The sequence below is a fragment of the Schistocerca piceifrons genome, chromosome 7 (genome assembly GCF_021461385.2).
Source record: "Schistocerca piceifrons isolate TAMUIC-IGC-003096 chromosome 7, iqSchPice1.1, whole genome shotgun sequence".
In the NCBI taxonomy this organism is placed as follows: Eukaryota; Metazoa; Arthropoda; class Insecta; order Orthoptera; family Acrididae; genus Schistocerca; species Schistocerca piceifrons.
Genome location: NC_060144.1, coordinates 69,882,822 through 69,910,092, shown reverse-complemented (window position 1 = coordinate 69,910,092; position 27,271 = coordinate 69,882,822). Strand labels below are relative to the sequence as shown.

Sequence of the window (27,271 nt, the reverse complement as noted above, 5' to 3'; positions counted from 1 at the left end):
ACAACACACACATCCATGCCCGAGGCAGGATTCGAACCTGCGACCGTAGCGGTCTCGCGGTTCCAGACTGTAGCGCCAAGAACCGCACGGCCACTCCGGCCGGCACAATAGGTTACAAGGCACTTTTGTAGTTTAGGTGGACAGCTTAAGTGCCTCAGCCGCTCTAATAAACTGGGGCGCCAATGGTGGTAGTAGGAAGCAGTTATCTCAGGCATATTACCGACGACATAATGGAACTGTGATATCTTCCCCAGCTCGAGGGCTTGAGTGATAGTGTCCTCCACAGATTTCCATTCATTCTTTTATAGCTCTTTAAAATGTAAGGAATCCTATTTAGCACGTAGTCAAACATTTTGTCAAATATACTTGGTAGACAGATGGGTCTATGAGGATTATGACAACTGCAGATTTCCATATTTTTGGAAATTCTCCTCGCAGCTCTCGCCTCAATACCTAATAACAGTTGATATCATCTTCTTGCCTATCATCTGGCAGCTTACGTTCATAGTTTGTGCATTCATACAAGTCCCAGATTTGATGACAAAACTCTTTCTCTGCAGTGTCGTAGCGCAGTATCGTGTACACTGGTGTGCAAAACTTAAGAACGAACGTAAGTTCCGCATAGCGTGTCACTGCCATGTAACTAAGCTCGGTTAAACTTGAATCACACATGAAAACAACTACTGCAGTATAATACAGCAGGTGACTGGCAGAAACACTGAATGTGACGAAGAGAAATGAGACCTTTATTCAATGAAAATAGTTACAATGAAGTCATTGCGATTCCCAATTTATACTGGACATTAAAAACGGTGGGATGTGGTTCTTAGAAGGGTGTGTGATAACCACTGACGGCAGGGAACGGTCTGGAACGTGCTCACATACCGGTTCGTAAAGTGTTTTTGTTTATAGGCCATTCTATTCCTTCACCAGTGCGGTTGTCAACTGTTGAATGGTCATTGGTATACTTGGACGTTCTGAAATACGTCTCCCCAACACATCCCACATGGGATCTATGGGATCTGACTCTGGGGAACGGGCATACCAGTCATTTCGTAGAATGTCCTCTCGTTCCAAAACCTCCTCTACGTGCACTTACCGATTCGGTCGCGCATTGTCATCCATAAAAACGAAGTAATGGTGGAGAGTATCCCTGAAAAGTCGCTCGTGGGGAAGCTGACTGTGTCTCAGTAACGCTGCCCTGCTGGTGTACAGTGTTCAAAAATCTGGAGGTCAGTACGTCTAGGCAACGTTATGCCTCCCCACACTACAGTGGTGGACGTATCCTCATGTTTTGAGTGGCGGGAACACTTAATGAAGCCATGAACATGTTACTTGGCAGACACACATCAGGTGAAAAGTAGTTTCGTCCTTTATTTTTGCACACCAGTGTATTTTCACATTGCTTGAGAGGAAGCACCTGATGAGCGTGGCTGTTGCGGTGCTGTCGGCAGGGGCGCACTAGGCCGACGATGGGGAGCGTGCTGCTGGCGCTCGTGCTGGCGGTGATGGGCGGCAGCGGCACGCAGGCCAACCCGGAGGCGAAGCGGCTGTACGACGACCTGCTGTCCAACTACAACCGCCTCATCCGGCCCGTCGGCAACAACTCGGACCGCCTCACCGTCAAGATGGGCCTCCGCCTCTCCCAGCTCATCGACGTGGTACGTAGCCTACCTGCCGCGCCTAGCGCCGCGCGCGGCCGCTTCAGCAAGCGCAACTATTTTATAACGGCACACCGTGACGTCATTGGTTTCTCAGAGCACTGTAGAGGAAATGCCGTTCTACGAGGGTTGCCCTGAAAGTAATGCACCGCATTTCTTTTTTTTTATCGGTCGAAAGCTACCAACAAAAGGAAAACGAGGATAATGGAATGTACTCGAATTAAGTCGGGTGATACTGAGGGAATTAGATTAGGAAATGAGACACCTAAAGTAGTAAATGAGTTTTGCTATTTGGGGAGCAAAATAACTGATGATGATCGAAGTAGAGAGGATATAAAATGTTGACTGGCAATGGCAAGAAAGCGTTTCTGAAAAGGAGAAATTTGTTAACTTCGAGTATAGATTTAAGTGTCAGGAAGCCGTTTCTGAAAGTATTTGTATGGAGTGTAGCCATGTATGGAAGTGAAACATAGACGATAAATAGTTTGGACAAGGAGAGAATATAAGCTTTCGAGATGTGGTGCTACAGAATAATGCTGAAGATTAGATGGATAGATCACATAACTAATGAGGAGGTATTGAATAGAATTGGGGAGAAGTGGAGATTGTGGCACAACTTGACTAGAAGAAGGGATCGGTTGGTAGGACATGTTCTGAGGCATCAAGGGATCACTAATTTAGTATTGGAGGGCAGCATGGAGGGTAAATATCGTAGAGGGAGACCAAGAGATGAGTACACTGAGCAGATTCAGAAGGATGTAGGTTGCAGTAGGTACTGGGAGATGAAGAAGCTTTCACAGGATAGAGTAACATGGAGAGCTGCATCAAACCTGTGTCTGGACTGAAAACAACAACAACAACAATGGTCGAAAGCAATTCTACGATTGCGAAACGTTACGTATGTGTTATTTGAAGTCTCCTGACTGAGCGCGTCAAAGTGTCCGTCATTTCCGACAGATAGCTGCAGGACAGTTTCCAAATGGCGTTTGTAGGTGATGTACGTTACAAACAACGTGCCGTCATTGAATTTCTCACTGCAGAGAAAGAAACTGTGGCGAATATTCATAAACGCTTGTGCAAAGTCCATGGAGCATCTGCTGTCGGCAGAAGTACAGTTAGTCGCTGGGCACGAAAGGTGAGGTCATGAGAAGGCGGTTCGGTGGAGCTCCACGATTTGCAGCGGTCAGGGAGACCATCCACGGCTGTCACACTGCAGCGAGCTGGTGTCATTCGCGAGGACAGACGCATTCGTAGAAAACATTTTGAGGACGATGAGGAGGTGATTCACGCAGTGGAAGACTGGCTCCGCCACCTGGACAAGGATTCGTACGGACATGGCATACACGCCCTTGTTTCACGCCGTAGGAAGGCCGCAGAACGGGATGGAAATAATGTGAAAAAATAGGGTGCGTGGATAAGACACCATTCTATGGTGTGTCTAAATCTCATTCTGTTTAATAAAGAATTGTTGAAGAAAAAAAAATGCGATGCATTACTTTCTGGGCAACCCTCGTAAACTAAAGCCTACACTCATATTTTTGGGAAATATTAAGCGGGGCCCCTTCACGCCCACACTTGCATCGTGACCATTCAAAAAGACATGCCACCTATTCTTTGATTAGTATCTAAAAATAATTCCGCCGAAAATGCAGCGACTTATTTTTGCCTGGCTTGTTGACCATTTGTAACTTTCGGAGAAAAGTCACGAGTGGTGAATTTTCAGTAAAACCAACACATTTCTCTTGTAGCCATGTTAAAATTTGCTTCTTTTGCCAAAACTCAGCGGAGTTTACACAGTGTCACCTCACTAAAATGTTGTGCACACGAAACTGCGAGAGAGTTCTGAAACAGTGATTTACTAAGTTTATTAAGTGATGAACTGAGGAAAAGTAATGTCAGCATCTTATGAAAAATGCAGATTCTCGGTAAAAAATAAACGTCTGATGACTTCACTTATGTTGTTCCAAAACCCATAGTATTTTTCGTTTCACCAGCTGTCGATGGTCCGTAAAAATTACATTCTTTCATCGGGAAAGTCTACAGTTAGTGGAAAAATACACTAAATAATGATGTTTTGCATAATAACCATATGGCAAAATACTCTCCATTTGCCAGAATTTCATTTCGATATCTCAAACTGATTGTGAAATATGGGGAATGTTGTGCATTTGTTTTTATCACTGGCGCGGTGCGATCGCAAATGAGTGCGCAACGTCAGATCAGTTTTCTGGAGGTTGCTAACAGAAATCTCCAACCAATTCTAAAGAATAATTCAATGTGTTAGCTTAATTTGAGAATCAGCAACATATTACGTAAAATGCACCAGACGCTAAATCATAGCGACCCCTATTTTTCACTGAGCGAGGTGGCGCAGTGGTTAGCACACTGGACTCGCATTCGGGAGGACGACGGTTCAATCCCGTCTCCGGCCATCCTGATTTAGGTTTTCCGTGATGTCCCTAAATCGTTTCAGGCAAATGCCGGGATGGTTCCTTTGAAAGGGCACGGCCGATTTCCTTCCCAATCCTTCCCTAACCCGAGCTTGCGCTCCGTCTCTAATGACCTCGTTGTCGACGGGACGTTAAACACTAACCACCACCACCACCACCTATTTCTCACTGTAAACTTTTTCGAATTTCCTGCAGTTTCTTACTTCCACGTAAGTACTACAGCAACTATCACCATTAACGAAATGATAGGCCCATCAAACTGAACCTGACATATAAAGCTACAAGTGAAGCAAAAACTATTTTTTTTACTGAATAGTTTGTGTAAAATCGTTTGAGAAAGATTGCAAAGCGTGCGCCTCGATTCTGACATTGCCGACTAGCCGCAAGGCGGCAAACGCGTGTAGGCTTCGCTTCTGAACAAAGTAATGAACTCGCCCAGTGCTTCGGACGAAAAGTGGTCACTGCGCGTCGGCCACCAGATCCTGTGAGACCTTTAACACTGCCTCTAAGTCCTGAAAATGGCCTTGAGTCCGCGAGCGATATAGTCCAAAAGTTTGTTCAGTTATACCACATCCAGCTGAAGCCACCTACTGACGGTTAGATCACGTAGAGCTACCACTTCGTTACGACTCATGCGCTGTTCCAAATAGTTCCAGACATCAGAAGTGCATTATGATCGGTTGGTTTATCAAGCCTGCCGAGGTACGATAGACTGCCTGAGTGCTTGTCAGACCTGGAACACACTGGATGGTTATAACTGAACTGGCGGTGCTCCAAGGGCTGCAGTGTGGGCTGTATACATCGTAATATACTGAAACATCGTAGGTATGTTCATTAATAGATGCGCTGGTCGAGCATGCTGAAGAAGTAATAGCTCCACTATCTGTCACCAGGTGAAGATATGGCACTGTAAGCAGTCAGAATGAGATGTGCATACAGAAAAAGGAGATGAACGATGAAACACATGGTAACGATGATTCTTTCTCGTTTATTAGGGTATGGTCACAAGTTACAACATGTGTCAATATGGTTTCCCAACTCAAGAACAGGCTGCATTTGTAGCAAGACATAGTCAACGGTAAACCGCAGTACATCCGGTGTAATGAGGCTAATATGTCGTCGTTTGTTATCCCTCACAGCAGGAAGAGCCCACATAGATCCCTGACATACACTGTCTTTCAGATATGCCCAGAACCAGTAAAGACATGGATTTAGGTCGGGGGTATGGAAGGTCACAAATCTTGAAACTGTCTAGAAATGATGCGGCCGTTACTGAAGATCTCTCGAAGCAAATCTTTCACCTAACTACCGACGTATGGTGTCGCCCCACTTTGCATGAAAATAATGGTGTGGACACACTTGTTTTCTGGCAAATTTGGAATTATTTGTTGCCCAAGGGGGTCCTTAAAACGTGATGATGTTACTGTATACCTAGAAAGCCCGCCAAGTGTCATCTCTTCGAAGAAAAACCGACAGAGAATCAAGAAGCTTGTGAAAACACAACACACGGTCATAATCTGAGTGAAGTGGATGTTCCTGCGAAAATTAGTGGTGCAGTAAAGAGCCAAATGTGACATTTCTGTGCATTCACGGCACCGTACATGGCAAGATCTGCCTCGTCCGTCCTAAGAAGCCGGCCGCGGTGGTCTCGCGGTTCTAGGCGCTCAGTCCGCAACCGCGTGACTGCTACGGTCGCAGGTTCGAATCCTGCCTCGGGCATGGATGTGTGTGATGTCCTTAGGTTAGTTAGGTTTAAATAGTTCTAAGTTCTAGGAGACTGATGACCTTAGCTGTTAAGTCCCATAGTGCTCAGAGCCATTTGAACCATTTCGTCCCAAGAATAATCCCCTGCCACATTCCATCCAATTTCCTGCGTGCCACAAAACGAAGAGCAATGTCACGTCCTCGCAGGCTATCTTCGGATTTCATTTGGTACACATTCTGAGTCTCTTTTTGGTACCACTGTAAAATGCACTGCAAAATCTTTTGAACTGTTGTCCGTGAGAGAAACAATTTCTGTGACATGCACTCCTGGTAATGGAAAAAAGAACACATTGACACCGGTGTGTCAGACCCACCATACTTCCTCCGGACACTGCGAGAGGGCTGTACAAGCAATGATCACACGCACGGCACAGCGGACACACCAGGAACCGCGGTGTTGGCCGTCGAATGGCGCTAGCTGCGCAGCATTTGTGCACCGCCGCCGTCAGTGTCAGCCAGTTTGCCGTGGCATACGGAGCTGAATCGCAGTCTTTAACACTGGTAGCATGCCGTGACAGCGTGGACGTGAACCGTATGTGCAGTTGACGGACTTTGAGCGAGGGCGTATAGTGGGCATGCGGGAGGCCGGGTGGACGTACCGCCGAATTGCTCAACACGTGGGGCGTGAGGTCTCCACAGTACATCGATGTTGTCGCCAGTGGTCGGCGGAAGGTGCACGTGCCCGTCGACCTGGGACCGGACCGCAGCGACGCACGGATGCACGCCAAGACCGTAGGATCCTACGCAGTGCCGTAGGGGACCGCACTGCCACTTCCCAGCAAATTAGGGACACTGTTGCTCCTGGGGTATCGGCGAGAACCATTCGCAACCGTCTCCATGAAGCTGGGCTACGGTCCCGCACACCGTTAGGCCGTCTTCCGCTCACGCCCCAACATCGTGCAGCCCGCCTCCAGTGGTGTCGCGACAGGCGTGAATGGAGGGACGAATGGAGACGTGTCGTCTTCAGCGATGAGAGTCGCTTCTGCCTTGGTGCCAATGATGGTCGTATGCGTGTTTGGCGCCGTGCAGGTGAGCGCCACAATCGGGACTGCATACGACCGAGGCACACAGGGCCAACACCCGGCATCATGGTGTGGGGAGCGATCTCCTACACTGGCCGTACACCACTGGTGATCGTCGAGGGGACACTGAATAGTGCACGGTACATCCAAACCGTCATCGAACCCATCGTTCTACCATTCCTAGACCGGCAAGGGAACTTGCTGTTCCAACAGGACAATGGACGTCCGCATGTATCCCGTGCCACCCAACGTGCTCTAGAAGGTGTAAGTCAACTACCCTGGCCAGCAAGATCTCCGGATCTGTCCCCCATTGAGCATGTTTGGGACTGGATGAAGCGTCGTCTCACGCGGTCTGCACGTCCAGCACGAACGCTGGTCCAACTGAGGCGCCAGGTGGAAATGGCATGGCAAGCCGTTCCACAGGACTACATCCAGCATCTCTACGATCGTCTCCATGGGAGAATAGCAGCCTGCATTGCTGCGAAAGGTGGATATACACTGTACTAGTGCCGACATTGTGCATGATCTGTTGCCTGTGTCTATGTGCCTGTGGTTTTGTCAGTGTGATCATGTGATGTATCTGACCCCAGGAATGTCAATAAAGTTTCCCCTTCCTGGGACAATGAATTCACGGTGTTCTTATTTCAATTTACAGGAGTGTAGATATTTAAGATGATTCTCATTTATTGTTCCGTCTCAGTTGCAAACTTTTTTTTTAGTTCGATTACATGTTTTGATCCCTCTGTATTATCTTCGGATCGAATTAACTGCATCAGCAACCCGTCTTGTGTGCTCAGAACCAAATGTACTCTGATATGTTGTTCCGAGTAGACACGGCGGGTTGCTGATGCTGTTACGGATATCTGAAGATGTTACAGAGTAATCGAAACATGTAATCGAATTAAAAAGTGTGCAGCTGAGATGGAACAATAAACGAGAATATCTTAAATATCTACTCATATACAGTTGCTGAATTCTCTAAAGACGATTATGTCGTCTATAGTTCGGTGACACAGCCCGAGCACTGGCTGCAGAATTTGAGGCACGTACAGCACTCTCGGCTATAGATACAGCAACTTGATCAACAACTGCCATTGGGACTGAGCTGTCTCTCACTCTCCATGCTTCACGACCTTATTCACCTGTTTCTGCAAAATTATCGATAATATTCTTTAGCCTATTTACTGACATGGGACCTCTTCACGACCGTTTCTGTCGGCGATTTTTCCTCTATGCGGCGCTGCTACTGCTGATAAACAACTTTACGAGCAGTGCACGGTCTTTCTTCTTTCTTCTCAATAGCCATAGCTTTTCATACGGAAAACTTCACCCTCCTTAACCCTTTGCACCAAAAACCGCTTCACAAAAGAAATCGGCTCATGTCGCCAAGTGACAAACAGCATACTGACGTCAAAACAGGGAACAATTCGTACTTTGACTGTTTACAGTGCCATATTTTCACCTGGTGTCAGAAGCTGAAACTGTTATTATTTGCCGGCCATGGTGACCGAGCGGTTCTAGGCGCTACAGTCTGGAACCGCGTGACCGCTACGGTCGCAGGTTCGAATCCTGCGTCGGGCATGGATGTGTGTGAAGTCCTTAGGCTAGTTAGGTTTAAGTAGTTCTAAGTTCTAGGGGACTGATGACCTCACAAGTTAAGTCCCACACTGCTCAGAGCCATTTTTTGTTATTATTTCAGCATACTCCGTGAGCGCACTGATTAATGAATATATCAACGATGTTTCAGCGTCCTGTAATGTATACAGCCCGCATTGCAGCTCTCGAAACACTTTATGTTTAATTATAACCACCCAGCACCTTTACAGTCATCTAAACATGATTATTATCGTCGTTGAAAATGGGACTGACCACAGCATAATCATCCGAAAGATGTAAAAGAAAGGGCAATACTTGATCACTGGCAATGTTTAAACAAACATTACTGTTCATGTTCGCAGTAATGGAATCTGTGAGCCCAAGTCGTGGTATGTGGAACAACCCAAAAACATCACAGTCCTAGTTAAACGCGTCTTTGCGGCGTCAATCGATACTTTGCCTCATGTGCATCATTTGCAAATATGCAAAAACGCGTTCAGACGGACTGCACTCCATTCCACCAGTCACCTCCTGTCCACTTACCTAGTAGCTTCACCCATCGAAGACGCGCAGCGTTATCTTCCGTGTTGAGCAATGGCCTTTTACGAGGTACCCGATTTTAAATGTCCACTGCATGTAGTTCCCTTTGGTGTGTTCGCCCGGAAACTGTTTGAGATGGACCTGCATTCGTTGGAATTACCAGTTTCTATTGAATTCAATGCTTGTTTTCGTTGACAACGACCGACACTCATTCATGGTGCCTGTCAGTTATGCTGTTTTTACGATCACTGTTGTTGCGCCATGTTACATGGATCCGAGTGGTTCACCGTTCCTTGTAAAGGCGTCTGACATTCGACGTTGATACGCCAATAGATCTGGCAACTTTACTCTTGTTGTGGTAATGGGTACTCCATACACGATAGCTCCCTTCAGCCGTCCTGTCAAATGTCTACATTCAGCCATCTTACTGTGCTGATACAGCGAATTGTCACATACACACAGATTCTGCTGCCCTGACTTAAGACATTGGTGGAGGGTCAGACGACCACCTAGAACAATTCTACACCAACTTCAGCCATACAAATGTACCAGCGTCATTTTTAGGGGGCTGAATAATATTTCAACCAGCCACTTACAAGGGCTGCACAGAAATTAATGAACCACATTTCATTTCTCAGCCGAAAATAATACTACGAATACGAAACGTTACATATGTATTATTTGAAGTCTCCTGAGTCTGCGTGACAAGTTTCCGTCACTTCCGACGGATACTGTAGTTACAAAATAATTTCAAAATCGCTTGCCGTCATTGAATTTCTCACTGCACAGAAAGAAACGGTGGGGAATATTCACAAACGCTTGTGCAAAGGCTATGGAGCATCTACTGTCGACAGATGTACAGTTAGTCGCCGGCACGAAGGGCGAGGTCATCAGAAGGCGGTTCAGTGGAGGTCCACAATTTGCAGCAGTCGGGAAGACCATCCATGGCTGTCACACCTGATACACTTGTCCTAGCCTCCTAGGACTTACACTTGTTTGGACCACTAAAGGTTTCCATTCGTGGAAGGCACAAGGAGTTAATTCACACAGCACTGGTTCCGCCACCATGACAAGGATTGGTACCGACAGGGCATACACGTCTTTGTTTTACGCTGGAGGAAGGGCATAGAACGGTATGGAGATTACGTGGAAAAATAGGGTGTGTAACTTCCATATTTTCAATAAGGAATTGCTGAAGAAAAAAAAGCGGTGCATTACTTTCTGGGCAGTCCTCGTACGTGATATAGACAATGAGCTGGTGGGCAACAGAATTAAGACGTACCTAACTAGACGTGTCTAACCCATCATTCTACCTTGGTGGCGGCCACGATGCTCCATCGTACAACCAACGAAAGTCTTGGGAGCCGTCTCGATCCATAACCGCTCACTACAGCCACCGACCACTCATAAAGTGGAGAAGCATATGCCGTCCTATATGTTATTGATAAGACTGAGGTGAACGTGACGTGGGAAGCTACATAAACCACCTCAAGTCCATGAAATAACTGTCGCAGAAACGGATGCACATTGTCAGACAATAGGTTGCTGTGCTACTCGACTCTTACAGACGATGGAAGACGCATCTCAGGGGTGTCCTCACACAGTGTGAACATCGTACACTGGGAGGTGCGGTATCACTCGACAAAATGAACTGACGACGTATTTCGGGGGTGGCTTCACACCATGTACACCCCGTGCCCTGAGTAGTGCCGTGTTACTCGACAAAATGAACGATGCACTTTACAGTATCCCTTCACACAAGACTATTACACAAATCGTGTAAGCCATTACTTTACATAAAAATTGACCGTGTCCGTACTAATTGTGGTGTCACCGCCAGACACCACACTTGCTAGGTGGTAGCTTTAAATCGGCCGCGGTCCATTAGTACATGTCGGACCCGCGTGTCGCCACTTTCAGTGATAGCAGACCGAGCGCCACCACACGGCAGGTCTAGAGAGACGTACTAGGGTTCGCCCCAGTTGTACGGACGTCTTCGCTAGCGATGCAACACTGACGAAGCCTCGCTCATTTGCAGAGCAGGTAGTTAGAATAGCCTTCAGCTAAGTCAATGGCTACGACCTAGCAAGGCGCCATTAGTAGTTTATTGCATGTATCTATTGAGTCTCACTTGTCTCGTCAAGAGCGATGTACCACAAGGATGGATTAAAGTTAAGTATTCCAGAAGCTACGTACTTTTCTTTATAGCATTCATTACGTATCCTGTTTCAGACCTCACGCCATCCTACTTTAGCTTAGCGCATGCCTTTCGGCTTCCTCGCATTGTGTCTAGGCTGTCTTGCCTAGGCACAACACTAATAATGGTTTATGTAGGCATTGGAACTAAAAGTTATCTAACCTTCTCCCAAAACATGGCATAACCAGGGTACAAAACGATGCGGATAGTAAATCGTGTTCGTCGGGCTACACAAACCCGCAATTACGTGTTATAGTGAGGTAAAATTACGGTTGCCAACCACATTCGGACATACTTCTTATTGAGTTACGAATTAACTAAATATTTTTAGAAGGTTACTGTCAACAGACGTTAAGTAATGTATGAAATGCATATTTGAACAATCGGCTGTTTTAATTTTACACTCAAACATTGCATTAGTCACATGGTGGCTTAAACCATTTTAACCCTTCAGCCGTGAAAATGGTCCAAGACGGAAACCGGTAGATGTTTGGGTGTAAAATAAAAACAGCTGACGGTTCAAATATGCATTACAAACAATATTAATTAACTGTCTGCGTTAACTATTCCATGAGAAAGCGATTAATCCAACTTTCATGTATAACATTGAATATATACTTGAATGTGAGGTTAGAGTTGCAACCTACAAAGAACTACAGTTCGGTAATCTTGGTACAGTAAACAAATGATGTACTAAACGGTAGGATTACACGTTGTATTAGCACAAGTTTCATTTTTTACTACAACATCCTGCTCTTTCGCGAAACAAAACAAAAATTTTCGAATTAAACCTGAATTAAATATTGAAAATTTTATTTTAGCTATAAATACTGTGTATTTTATGCAACAGACTAGATGACAACTATGTACAACAAAAACGTGCCGTAGGTTACTTGGCCTTTTATATATCCTTACTCAGTTTCTAGATGTTTCATCGCTTGCGCTTTCATGAGGTATTTAGTAAAACACTGATCGCATATGAAAAAAAATAAACGATCAAAATGAAGTAACGCACAATAGGTATGCAACAAACCTAACTTAAAGACGACGCGGATACGATCTTAGCAATAGTCTGCTAATGTATGATAGTCTACGGTAGCCTTTGGTAGGTTTACAACTGTATTTGAAACACAGATTAATCAGAAAATCACTACTTACGAAACTATTATGCACCGTTCGGAGCCAACCAACGTCTGCGGCAACCAAGGAAATTGTTCTCTTGTCCTTCTTTCTTTACATAGATGTCTCATTCACACAAGTACACATAAGTTAAAATACACACGGCCCACTTCACGAACAGTCAAACATTAAAGAAAACGCCTCCATTCTTCATCTTGAATGACTGTTGAATAATAATGCAAAAATTAATTTACTTTTAAATTTTTTATTGAGTTCTCAAGAAAATCTGATTCTTTTACATTACGCAGCAGGCAAAATTCATAGCTCATTTTTACTAGACTGAAGCTTCCATTTGTCTCTGTAGACAACCTAAATATGCGACAGCCATTGTTAAGAAAGTAAGACTTTTTTCTTCTTAAAATTATAAAGCTAAAATAATTCTTAGGATTTAGGCCAGGAGTCTGTCACAAACAGAACGTCTTGGGTCAGTAACATTCTCGAAGCAGTCGTTAATTAAACTGTGTGCACAAAAGAACTCATGATAAACATCTGCCCAAGTGATTCACAATGCTAAAGAGAACATTACATTGTCTCGTGACAACGATGCGAAGGTCTTTGTTGGTGTCGTCGAATACTGTGTAGTTTCAGCGTTAGCGTTTAAATGGCTCATATGTGGCTCTCCCTCAAGTTAACAGATGCGTGGAGCACTGTTTACACATTCTACATGGTTACCATCTAAGCCAACGACCATCTGCGGCAATGATTCAGGGAGCCGTAGAGATTTTGGCGTCGTATATCATGCGATATGTTTTCACAATGAACCCACACTACTGACCAGTGGTGTATTCTCTGTCGCCACGCCCTCTACTAGCCTTCCACCATTCCCATTGGCATCTTCTTAATACAGAGTGCCCATTGAGTAAGTATCCATTTTGCAGAAGACGTACATGTGGATTATTTCTGTTACTGGTACCGTGAAGAGACAGTACAATGTTAACAATTGCCGAAAGAATCACAATTCTGGAACATCGTTCATGTGGCTAAATCTATGCTGAGGTCCAGAGGCTGCTTGAGAGAAGGTATCGGAAGGATGCCTCTACAAGACTTGCCATTTGGAAGCTTGTCAACAAATTCCTGCGTACAGGATCTGTAGCTGATGAGAGACACGCTGCGCGACCACCGGTCAGCCCACAATCTGTACAGTCTGTGAGGGAAGCTATCGAAAGAAGTCCAACGGCATCTACCCGCCGGCTGAGTCGTGAACTATCCATGCCGAAATCCAAAGTGTGGAAAGTGCTTCACTACACCCTTAGAAAAAAGTAATATAATATCCAGGTGCTTCATCAGCTAGAGGATGAAGACCCGTTGGAGGCTGTAGCGGAGGGGGACCTGATGAATCATGTTATGTTTAGCGACGAGGGGACATTTCATGTCTGCAGCATCATCAACAAACACAATTGCCGGATCTGGGCGGAGGAGCAAGCCCATGAATGCATTGAGTGCCAAAGGACTCTCCCAACGTCATTGTGTGGCTTGGTCTCATGAAAGATAGGATGAATGGGTCGTTTATGTTTGCTGAAACGACAATCATCGGAGCAACCTACCTGGACATGCTGCAGTTGTTCTTGGAGCCACAGTTGCAATAGAATGGTCATGTATCAACAAGATGGGGCACCATCCCACTATGCGAACATTGTCCAGGACTATCTGAACGAGACCTTCCCTAACAGGTGGATAGGAAGGGCTGCAGGTGACATGTGGGCTGCTTGCTCCCCCGAACTCACCCCCCCAGACGTTTTTGAGTGGGGTTTCATAAAGAGCCGAGTTCATGCTACCAGGGTGCCACATTTGAATGAAATTAAATGGCGAATAAGAGACGCATGCTTGCAAATAAATCCTCAAATGTTACAATAATAAGGCGATGGGAACAGTGTGTTGCCAATGAAGGTGGACATCTTAAACAGTATTAGCTACTCTCCCTAAATATAATGTTTATTTTGTTATAGCACATCCGAAAAATGAAAATTGATACTTACTTTATGGGCACCCTGAACAGAGGGATCTTCCTCCCCCCCCCCCCCCCTCCACCCTCTCCACGCAGCTTTCTCTATTCTGTCGTTACAGTTCTATTGACTCTACACAAGGACCAGTAATCCATACCATACGTGTATAAAACTGGTTCATATTTTGTAGAAAATCAGAAACAAACCTAAATATTAACAGAATATCCACAATGTGCATGCAAAACATCATCCATATACGACTGAAAATTTTGGGTGACTTAAAATGTTGGTGTTAAAACCTCTCGTAGCGGGAAATGACATGATCACCTGTCTTTTTACAATCACGTTCCAATCCAAAGCAGTGCACGTTGTTGTCTCGTGGTGCAACCATAAAAAATGACCACGTAAAATTCTTTTGCGGACAGCCACGACTGTTGCTATCAACGACTCTGAATTTTATGACGGTATGATGGAAAAAGTGTGACTGTGCAGATAGAAAAGGTGGTGCAACGAGCAAAATAAATGTTTAAGTTGTGTGTGTCAACGGCGTGTAAACTACGGCAGGAAGAATGCGATACTGAGCAAGATCTAAGTAACAACTGCAAAGTAATCTCTGCTTTCCAAAAACTTTGCAGCTTCTGTCATCCAGGAGTGGACTTCAAACATAGCAAGGAAACTCTGGGATAAAATCGTTCTCTCTGTGGGAACTGGATTTAAAATATGCCACAGTGAACGACTGATCATGTGCGAACGTCACGGCGTTCTTCAAAAAAGATGTTTCACCTTAAATTTCTACCAGAAAATGAGTATCAGAAATTGAGCGACCAGTGGTTTATTGAGACGAAATATGGATTCATACATGTTATACTGACAATAAAAGCTACCACAGTGATAGTATATATGCCGACCGGGGTGGCCGAGCGGTTCTATGCGCTACAGTCTGGAACCGCGTGACCGCTACGGTCGCAGGTTCGAATCCTGCCTCGGGCATGGATATGTGTGATGTCCTTAGGTTAGTTAGGTTTAAGTAGTTCTAAGTTCTAGGGGACTGATGACTTTGGAAGTTAAGTCCCATAGTGCTCAGAGCCATTTGAACCATTTTAGTGATAGTATACGAGGTCTTTTCTGCTACTCCCATCAATCTACCCGACACATCAGATATTTAATGGCTGTTCTCGGGCGAATGTGCTTTGTTACTTGTGACATTCTACAAATTAGACAACCGAACTTATATCATCTGTTCCGGATGCAGAAATGTAATTTTGGCTGCGTGAAATGATTTCTTGGCCAGTTCTAATTTGACTACTCTATATAAATAATGTGTGGAGCGTAGGATTCGACCCTCCATAGTGAGCGGGGAGTTCTGGAAAGGCATGGCTGCGCACTGAGTTAGTGATTTCTTGTAATGTATCCCGTCTTTCAGCTGTTGTTCGACATGTGGCACAAGTCATCAACACATTTTAGGCTATGCTAGCTCAGAATGCAGCGTCTCCGAATTGAGGTACCCACAGTACAAACATGAAACGACGGCACGTGAAATACTGCCTGAACGATGGAGTCTAGAGAAACATTTAACACACTCCCTGATTATTGGCTTTTGAACGTAATCTCACCTGATGCTTAGTGACTGTCTCCACTTCATTCGCTGTCAGTCTGCGTTTGGTGATCAGCATACGTGACATCAGAAAGAATTTGAGGAGACATTTGTTTGGCCAACCAAAACTATCATGTTTGAAATCGCAGAATACACTTCAAGGCCAGAAGGCTCTCTTAAGTAACGTAAATCCATGCAAATAAAAACTTTTGTGGCGGTGTTCGTAGCGACAAACACTTGGCTGTAGAAATGGCTTACGAAGTCACCGCCACACTTTTAATAGCGGGCCGACCGGTCCGCTGGAACAGTGAACAGAAAGATGAAAGCCCAAACACTCAGATTAAATAAAAGTCGGTACTTATCTTTATTGATGAAGATACAGAAACACAATAGTGAACTCCGGGGCTACAGAAATCTGTCTAGTTCGAGTCGGAGCGGCTAGGTCAGCGTCGGCTGACGACAAACAACAACTCTGCTGCGATGAACACACAACTGACTAGCAAGTACACAATTCGGTGGCGAATATACAACTGAGCGGCGAATACAGAACTGTCCTAGCGCTCGCGACTCCAGCGCTTAAGAAGCCAGAAGCCAGCGGCGGCGCGCGCAGACTTGCGGCGATTTCCTGTATCGCTGGCGCTGCTTATGCGGACGGCGTCCGGACTTTGATGCTGCCAACCTTTTGGCAGCGGGCTTGTAACCTCCCCACAAATTTTAAAGGAAAGGAAAATACTTAATAGAAATGGGACCCAAACGTAACCTCTCTAGCAATTAAATTTAATGACAATAAAACTGATAATCGCAATCTGACTCAAATATAAGTTCTTCAGAAAAAATTAGGGTCAATTCAGTGATAAGAAAATTCAATTAAACCGAAATATCGGTCTTTGGCCCTGTGTAAAACAATCAGAATTAAAGTCTTACCTCATTGTAACTGGTAGTCAAATTTCTGCTCTTACTCGTGCGCACGGCTTGGAGGAACTGCATTGCAAATAATAATATTCCTTTTTTCTGTGATTTTACTGAAATTTTTCTTCAAAAGAAGTGGAATGAAATGGGAAGTGCAACGAAATCTTTAGTTCAATAAAAAATTAAATTTTTGAAAAAAAATGCTTTTGAAATCAAATTATTATTGGGGGACTTGTTGGAGATTAATTACAATAAATAAATTTTACATTATCTAATGATTATATTAATTAACAGTATACCTCATTCAGCATCTTGACCAGTGTTGCCGACCGCCTACATCACACAACCGCACTGGGTTGCTACTACTGACCGACCGCTCGTAACTAAATCGAGCTACAGACTGAGAACCGCTCGCAACACTCGCGCGGTCAAGCGCAGGCTCTCTGGTCAGAGATGCTGCAATGCCTCGCCATCGCTGCTACGTTACATACTTGTTTCATAACCCTCCACTGGGGGGGCAAAAATTTGGCAGCGATGGTGAGTCATTTGGACTTGCCAATCGCGTCAAAATTTTTTTTCCTAATTAATAAACTTCTACAATTTACAGAATATTTAGATGTAGTACATGAATTAAATGTTGTGCACACGCACTAAGTACAAAATATATAAGACAAAGACAAGATATGAGTACAAAACATAGTAGCAAATCAGAAAAATGTATATACAAATTATTTGACAGAAAACAAAGTGCACACGCACTGAAAAAATTCTTTGGCATATTCAGAACAAATAAACAGACTGGCAAAAAATATTATGTTGACAAGTGACATGAGTGCAGATGCACTGGAGTTGAGAACATATCAGTAAATGATGAAATGTATATACAATGAGTAACAAATGACATAAGTGCATACGCACTGAAGTATTGAACGTACAGAATGAGTACAAATCATATTGAAAAATGAGAAAAGTGCACAGGCACTGAAGTTCAGTAGAAAACATATTAACACCTAACATAAGTGCACATGCACTGTAGTTCAGAACATATCCTTAAAATAAAAAATGTATACACAATATAAAAGACAAGAGTGCACATACTGTACTTGAGAACAAATCGAAAAAATAAATGTCTTTAGCATTTTCGCAATAAATAAACATAATGGCAAAAAATCATGTCCAAAGTGCACACGCACTGAAAAATGTCTTTAGCATTTTCACAACAAATAAACATAATGGCAAAAACATCATGTCGACCAGTGACATAAGTGTACTCGCACTGGAGTTCAGCGAATCGAAAAAATGTATAACCCACGAACATAAATGATGTTACCAAAAAATGATTTTCACTATGTGACAAGAATTAGGATAGGAAAGGGAAGGATTGCATCATGGTTGTAGCACTTTAGATTGCACACAGCTGTTCTGAAAGTCCATATCTTTCCACAGAAGTACAACACCAAGTGACACAACTTGAAGTTCTTTTCCCATCAGAATTTATCAGTGTAGCCAAGACACTGAATTGTCGTAGTAATATTCCATTTTTTTATTTTGGCAGTATATTAGGTACACCAAACAGTGGGACCATAATAATGTCTTCATCGCTCACGGTGGTGGACAGCATGTCTTGTCAACACCACGCTCTTACAAGGCACACCAACGTAGAATTAGTGCAAAACCAAATATAGTGCTCTATGATCACTAGGATAAACAGGACAAATGGACATTGCAGTAATTCAGGGTAGTCAGCTTATGAGGTGAAGGACATCAAGTCACATAATATTGACAATTACAGACATAATTAGCAGTTTGTGGCATTCATAGCCCAGTTATTGAACATTTCTGTACCAAGTATGTAGTATTACAGAAAAATGTTCATTAATTGTTTTACATAGAATCAGTAACCTTCTTTTCCTAGTTACAAAGCATTATTAAATAATCGCATTCTTTTCCAGTTACAAAGTATAGCATAGTTAATTAATTATGTGTCAGTTAATTAATCATTTGTCATTTCAATAGTAATAATCATTAGCTTTTTCCTAATTACAGTTAATTAATCATTTGTCATTCCAATCTAGTAAGAATCATTAGCCTTCTTCTAATTACAAAGCATTATTAAACAGTCACATTCATTTCCAATTACAAAGTATGAACATTGAAAACAAGAGCTAATTAATGGCATAATTAATAACAATTCATCGAGTGACATTAATTATTGGCACTCAGTGGCCAGCAAGTATTGAATAGACTAAAACATTGTTCATCATTCAGTATTATTCATATCATTACGAAGTCATTATTAAAAATCAGCTAATTACAATCAAAGCATTAATAATCACGGGCATTATAAGTAGTCTCATTACAATAAACAGTGGCAGTTATTAGCTAGTGACAAAGCATTATTAAATATATATATTTTTTTGTCTCATTAAGAAGTCATTACTCAAGTGACATACTATTCAGAGCTAATCAGTATTACTCAGAATTATCATAAACTAATGACATTATGTGGGACTGGTAATACATTTTTTTTTTTTGTTAGCAATGCATTGCGTTGGGATCGATAATTAATTGCTGAGACATAACACTATTTGCTTTTGACCTGTTGCTGCAAATGAGGATAGGTAACGACATTCGTCATGAGTCAGCTGTAGCAAGGTTATGTAACAAGGCAGTATATGTGATCACATTTATAAATCATAAACACAAATGGGTAAAAAATGAAAATGCAAGTACTAGAACAGGTATAATAACTAACAGGTTTAGTAAGTATCATGAAAGCTTCTCCTGGAAAAAATACAAAATGGATTATTGACCTGAAAGAAGAAACGCACACTATGCTGAAAAGTAGTGAACTTCGAATTAACAGGAAGTGAAATGTGTATAAAATGTGTTCCATAGCTGTCCTTTCCAAAACTTTCCGTCATCCTACTATGCAATATAACACCTGCTGTCAAAACAAACTGCAACAAATACTTAAATAACTACATAGCATAAATACATAACTTCAACATTATCCTCATCTGTAAAGAAAAAACTTCATTATCAATACCATCATAACTTCACTATTATCATCACCTGTAAAGAAAAACTTCATTATTCATAATATCATTTCCTTCATCATTATTCATCAGTATTAATTATCATCTGCAAAAAAATCACTTCATTACTCATTACACAACTATTCCTTATCTCTAGCATATTTAATCACTAAAACTAAGATGTGTAGTTCTGTCTGACAGCCTGCATCAATCACCTTGTATTCTGAAAGAAAAAATTAGTTAAGACTGCTATTCTACGATGAGTATAGTATATTCTTGTTAATGCTTGTTAATCCTGATCCATTTACTCTTCCTCATAAAGTTATTGCATCTTCTTTCGTTTATTCCGTAGGTGAAATTCCCATTTATGTTAAATTTATTTCTTAGAATCATCATTCCTTTCTGAAATTGATGAACAAAGATTAATGTCCTGCATTTAAATCATATACCCACTAAATAATGACTGGTTTATGGTGACACAATTAAGCATACAGCATAACATGACAGAAAACGTAATATGTCAAAGACATTGACAGTGTTCAAAGCTAAAAATGTACAGAGAATATCACAATGCAGCAGCAAAAAATGTAAAACAGTCACGATGTTGAGATGTCATAAGGCAAAAAAAATGTCAAAGCCGACTGGTGTGTGTGATATCCTAACTACCTCACAGTGCATACAAATAAAACTGGAGTATAATCATACACAAAAAAAAGTGGAAAATGTGCACGGTCTGATGTGTAACGACAAAAAAAGCGACCTGCTAACCTTACCTTGCCGGGCACTTGCCAAGAAAAAATACGATAATCATCAGTAATTAGTCAGGTGAAATAATTGCATTAGCAAATGGCATCATAGTGTGTTGAATCATACAGTGGTTTCACTCAATAAACGGTTTAATGTTTGAGATATGGTGATTGCCTTTCGATTTTCTAGTTCTCAAAGTTTCGACGTATACAACATTGGGATGAGGGATGCTGCGAATCCGATATGGACCTGCGTATAGAAGTTCAAATTTACTGCACTTACCTTTTAATTTGCTGGATAAATAATGTGTACGTACTAATATTTTCTGTCCAACGTGGAAGTCGCGGCGTGTACAAACCTGTTTTTGCTGTCTTCTCCGGCGCTCTGCGGCACGTTTGATGTTGTTCAGCGCAATGTCAATTATTTCGTGGTGTCTTAGTCGCCGACATTTGGGGAATTTTACTAATTCTTTAATATTGTTTGGTGGTTCAACGTTTTTCAGTATAACAGACGGAGATAGCATAGTGGATTCATTTGGAATGGAATTAATTACATCTTGGAATGAGAGTATGTGTGTATCCCAATCAATATGTCTTTTGTGGCAGTATATTCTACACAGTTTACCAATTTCTTTCATTAATCTTTCACAGGGGTTCGAAGAAGCGTGGTACTTGGATATATAGATCGGAGAAATGTTTCTGGCTCGTAACATGCGTGTCCATATGGTACTACGAAATTGAGATCCATTGTCAGAAATTACTTTCATCACATGCCCTACATGAGATAGAAAATGTTTTACAAATGCTTTCGAAACAGTTTTAGCAGTAGCTTTGCGTAATGGAGTGAAAGTAACAAATTTTGAAGTGAGCTCAACAGCGACAAAGATGTAGCAAAAATCTCTGTTAGTTCTCGGAATCGGACCAAAAATGTCTACAGCGGCCATGTGTCTTAACTTAACAGGTATAATGGGATATAAAGGAGGAATATGTGAAGTGGTGTCTGATTTAGCTTTCTGGCAAATTTTACAACACGCTAAAACTCGTCGTATACGTTTCTCCATGTTAGTAAAATAACAGTTCTGTCTCAGTATAAGAAAACATTTTCGTGCTCCGTAATGTGCGTAACTTAGATGAGTGTACCAGATTAATTTGTTAACCAGTTCGTCAGGAATGCATAATAACCAATTGTTGCTGTCAGGATGAGAGCGGCGAAACAGAATGTCATTGCGCACAGTGTAATGATTTCTAATCGTAACATTATTCCTATCTTTCCAAAGGTGTTTAATTTCTTTCCACACATTGTCTTTATTTTGCTCCTTTGCTATGTCCTGTAATGACGATGAAATAAAGTTTTCAAATGCAACTTGCTGAATGTACATGACACTGAAATTTGTTTTGCAGAAGTTGGTTGCTACGTCTTGCTGATTGTTGCTGAGAGAACGCGATAGTGCGTCTGCTATAACATTTTGTGTGCCGGGAATGTGAACTATTGTAAAATTAAATTCCTGTAAATAAAATTTCCATCTACTTAATCTGTCGTGAGTTAATTTAGCCGAAAGTAAAAATTGTATTGCTCTGTGGTCTGTGTAAACGGTGGTATGTCTGCCATAAAGAAAATGCCTAAATCTCGTAAAAGCCCATACAACACATAATGTTTCCAATTCTGTAACGGAATAATTTCGTTCAGCAGGTGACAAAATGCGACTTGCAAATGCGATGTTTTTAATTACTGTAGAGCCATCTTCTTCAATTTCCTGGAAAATGTGTACGCCTAAAGCGGTGTTGGAACTGTCGGTAGCAATGGAAAAATTTCTAGTAAGGTCTGGGTGCGATAAAAGTGGAGCATTCAACAAAGCATGTTTCAAATAACATTCTCGTGGACAAAATTCTGCGTGTCAAAAGTAATGTTTGCGTTACTGTAATATGCAATCTGTGCTGTATCTGGTTAAAATCTATCGTACGTGTTATTATTTACGGGAGAATGTTGTGGCATATCCACTACATGAACTGATCTGTTATTTCTTACTGACATGTTACGCTATGGATGACACCTATTGTCTGTTTCATTCATGATTATTTGTTGTTGCTGATGTTGTTGCTGCTAATAAGATCGACTGTTATTAAATGTACGCTGAAAATTGTGCTCGTTATTTTTACGTCTGTCATGATAGTAATTTCTATACGGCGCATTGCGATAGGAATTGAAATGGTGTGTTGTCTGTAAGTAGTTATTTCTTTGCTGCCATGCGTTACTATTTGTTGGGGCTGGGACTATACGTGCACGCGGCGAAACATTAAAGTTTGGTTGACCTTATAGACTGCATTGTTGGTTACGTATGCTAAGCGGTTGACTTTCAAGCTATTGTGGTGAAAAGGTCTATTGTTACCAAAATGTGGTTCCTGTTACTAATAATTTTACACATACTGATGATTACGACTTTTGTCTGTTATTTAAAATTACGGCGGTAGTTGTCATTACGGGTTGCCTACTGAATATTGTCACATTCGGTAAAAGTTTGTCATATCTGGTTTTCATTACATGTTTCTTAATACTAGGTAGAGCAATAGTTAAAGAGCAGTTTTGATAGATATAAAGGATAGTAGAAGAAAAGGCAGCAGTGCAGAAAACTAAAGATGAAACAGCACTACTACAGCTCGGGGCCCTATGCTCGCTACGGCACATATTCATTAAAGCGTAATGAATCCCCTGAGGTCATTTACGCACTGCAAATAAATTTTAGTTTTTGCGTTACAGGCAATAGCGGTAAAATTCCAAAAGTAAATCGCTGTATTCTTGCTAACTCCAGTTTCTGCATAATACGTAATGCTGATGAAAATACAATAGCAAATTGTTGCATCAGGTTCAAAGCTAGTTTCTGCATTACAGGTAATAGCGGTGAATGTACAAAGATAAATTGTCATATACAGTGCAAATCGTGTATCTGTGTTCTGCCATTATTAAATTCCTTACATTTTCTTACAAATGCAAATTGCTTATAATCAACCTTCTCGTCATTGAATTTGATAACACGTTCAGGTTTGTGTGTGAATCTGTTCGTCTGTGTCGTTTCGTACTTCAAGTTGCGTAGCTTTTCATATTTTAAGTCGCGTGGCTTTTCGGATTTTACGTCTCGTAGTCTCTGTAAATTGCTCACATTATACACGCTGCGTGAGTCAGACAAATGTTCATAAAGTGGCGTCTGTTGTGGTATGTTATTAACTGAAATGTTTTTCATCTCTGTTACTTCTTGTTGTAAATTTGACAACTTCCTACGTAACGTATTGTTAGATGAATCGATCTCATTAATTGTCTGCTGTAAATTTTGGAATTCAGGTGTTTGGATGAATGAAACCGGTGCAGTATCGTCTGATTTATTGTCATTAGTATTTTCGATAACATCAATACGACTGGCCAATTCATCACATTTTTCAGTCAGTATTTTAACTTGATCATCGGTTTTAGAATCAGACGCATTAATCTGTTTTTGCAACTTACACGTAGTTTCGCTCAGTTTTTTAACATCAGCTTTGATGACATCGCAATCCTGTGTTAGTTCTAATTGTTCGAATCTGTCTGTCACTGTTTGAATATTTACTGTGTGTGTATCTGTTTTTGATTTAAGATCAGAAATTTCATCCCGTAATTCCGCGTTCAACTGTTCTATGGTATTAATTTTGTCGGACACTGTAGTAATATTATTGTCTACATACGTCTTCGCTTTCGCGAACATTTTACGTTTGTCTTCTTGTCTCTGAGCCGTGATTGTTTCCATGACTTGACGTTTTACTTTGTTTTGATCCTGAATAAATTTACGGAAACGCGTATCACTGTTTTGTATGTGCTGATTAAAGCGCTCGTTTATCTGAGTATTCTGCTGTTCGAATTTCGCGTCTATCTTTTCATCCATTGTGCGCGAAAGTTCCGCTGTCATCGTTTTAAACTCGTCGCGTAATTGTGTAGCCTTTTCAGAGCAATGTTTAGCGACTGTACTAATTTCCGTTCTAAGTGTTTCTGTTGCGGCTGTTTGCATTTCCCTTAATTCCTGAGCAATAGACTTAATTTCTTCGCTACTTTTTTTTGAACAAGCCTCAATTTCCACTCGCAACTCTTCCTTAGTGTCATGACACTGCGCGGCAACGGCTCTTATTTGTTCACTAAGCTGTCTGGAATTGTCGTCTAATTTTTCATTAAGCTGTTTGTTCTGTTCCCTAAGTTGTTTGAGATCTTCGGCATTATTGTCAAGTTTTTCGTTCTGTTGTTTGAAATTTTCATCAATTTTATTAAATTTTTCATTAAACTGTTAAAAATTTTGCCGCAAAAATGCCATAATTGGATCCGATTCAAAATTAGCATTTCTATTCTCTGTGCTATTCAATGGTCGATCTGGAATTGTCTCGTTTTGCGTGACCATCTGGTCATTCTGAAATTTACAAAAAGGTTTGCCAGTTAAACATACACTGTCAGTCCCTATTTCGGAATTAAATAAATCCGTCGTACTTTCACTACACTGACCGTTTTCATTCGAAAAATTTGTTTGTATGTTACTTGAATTTTCCAAACCAGTTGTGTTAAGCTGGGTAGCGCTCATTACAATGGAGCGTCCCGCGTCATCAATTGTCGTCAAATTAACAGAAGAGACAATTGAGTTCGTTTGTTCATCATTAAGATAAAAGTCATCATTAATGGTTGTAATGCACTGATTGTTAGCGAACGCAGGATTGTCATCATTACGCTGCGTATCACAATTACTATCGGTCACGTTGTTTAAGTCGGTAATTTCATTCAAAATACCTCGCGATACACTATTCATAGTCTTTCGCGGCATTTTCACAATAGTCACAATTATTCACAAAAGAAATAAGCACAAATACAGAAAGGCAACAAACAAATACAACAGAGCAACGAATTGCCGTTGACCTGTAGAAAGAAAGTCACAAGATTAGTAAAAGCGTAGCGCCAAATCCTAATTATATCTAAGCAAATAAGAGCAGATATCTGACTGTTGTTCAAAAGACTCTCAACGAAATTCGATCCTGGACTGGGTGTCGCCAAGTGTAACCTCCCCACAAATTTTAAAGAAAAGGAAAATACTTAATAGAAATGGGACCCAAACGTAACCTCTCTAGCAATTAAATTTAATGACAATAAAACTGATAATCGCAATCTGACGGAAATATAAGTTCTTCAGAAAAAATTAAGGTCAATTCAGTGATAAGAAAATTCAATTAAACCGAAATATCGGTCTTTGGCCCTGTGTAAAACAATCAGAATTAAAGTCTTACCTCATTGTAACTGGTAGTCAAATTTCTGCTCTTACTCGTGCGCACGGCTTGGAGGAACTGCATTGCAAATAATAATATTCCTTTTTTCTGTGATTTTACTGAAATTTTTCTTCAAAAGAAGTGGAATGAAATGGGAAGTGCAACGAAATCTTTAGTTCAATAAAAAATTAAATTTTTGAAAAAAAATGCTTTTGAAATCAAATTATTATTGGGGGACTTGTTGGAGATTAATTACAATAAATAAATTTTACATTATCTAATGATTATATTAATTAACAGTATACCTCATTCAGCATCTTGACCAGTGTTGCCGACCGCCTACATCATACAACCGCACTGGGTTGCTACTACTGACCGACCGCTCGTAACTAAATCGAGCTACAGACTGAGAACCGCTCGCAACACTCGCGCGGTCAAGCGCAGGCTCTCTGGTCAGAGATGCTGCAATGCCTCGCCATCGCTGTTACGTTACATACGTGTTTCAGGCTCGGTTGGCATTACTGGCTAGGATATAACAAAAACAATGAAAACGGAACTTACGGACAGGAAACTCGTATAAGGAACGTAACTTTTTTAAATAGAAAAACGCTTTTCTGAAATAATCATAGCCCTCTCACGAGAAATACAAAAGGCACAACTTTATGTCTGCACTTACTTGATTGCCACTGGCTGTGCGCGTGCGGTAAGGAAATATAGCGGCAATGCGAATAAATGTGTCTGCGGTTGAAGTGGTTAAGTTACTGCGAAATGTCAGCCCTGAGTACATTAAGATATTCAGTTATGCAGATTAGAGGAGCGGGAGCAGCTCTTAGGCACATTAGAAGCGCTGAGACGTAGAGCCTTCTTTGCATAAAGCACTTTGCATGGAGAATTAATTCACCCATATCGTAAAACACTTAAGAGCCAAGCCCATGTACACAGGTAAGGGCAAGTCATCTCAGGTATTACTAAACTTATTGAAATTTGTTTTCTTTCGTTTCATTGTGAGTTACACATCAAAGCAATGTTTATTGTGGCACAAAACAGATCAAATACAATTGAAGTGTTTATTAAAAACTATTGTAAACAGTATTGGAAGTCATACGTCGGGAAGTTTCACGGGAGAAATTATCTTGAAACGTCCACTCTGAATAACAATATGAACGGATCGGTATTCTTTAAATATATGAAAAAAAGGGAAGAACTGAAAGACATGATTCGTACACGTACACACCATCAGCGGGCATATAAATGATTAGCGTTCCAATTTTCCTGACAGGGAGAACGGCCATCAAAGTCCATTAGTTTTGATGTTCTTACCAGGCCTGGTAGCGTACATAAGGCATGTGAACAACGTCAGATGTTGAGTG

General features: G+C 41.6%; 1 protein-coding gene across 1 annotated transcript in view; it reads left to right on the top strand.

Annotated features, from left to right (window-relative positions):
* The first annotated feature begins 1,489 nt into the window (after window positions 1-1,489).
* LOC124805225 (acetylcholine receptor subunit alpha-like 1) overlaps window positions 1,490-27,271 on the top strand; it is a 412,453-nt gene continuing 386,671 nt past the window's right edge. The window contains exon 1 of the mRNA XM_047265724.1: window positions 1,490-1,661. Coding sequence (XP_047121680.1) covers window positions 1,509-1,661 — 153 coding nt within the window. The 5' untranslated portion in view covers window positions 1,490-1,508. The remainder of the gene's footprint in view (window positions 1,662-27,271) is intronic.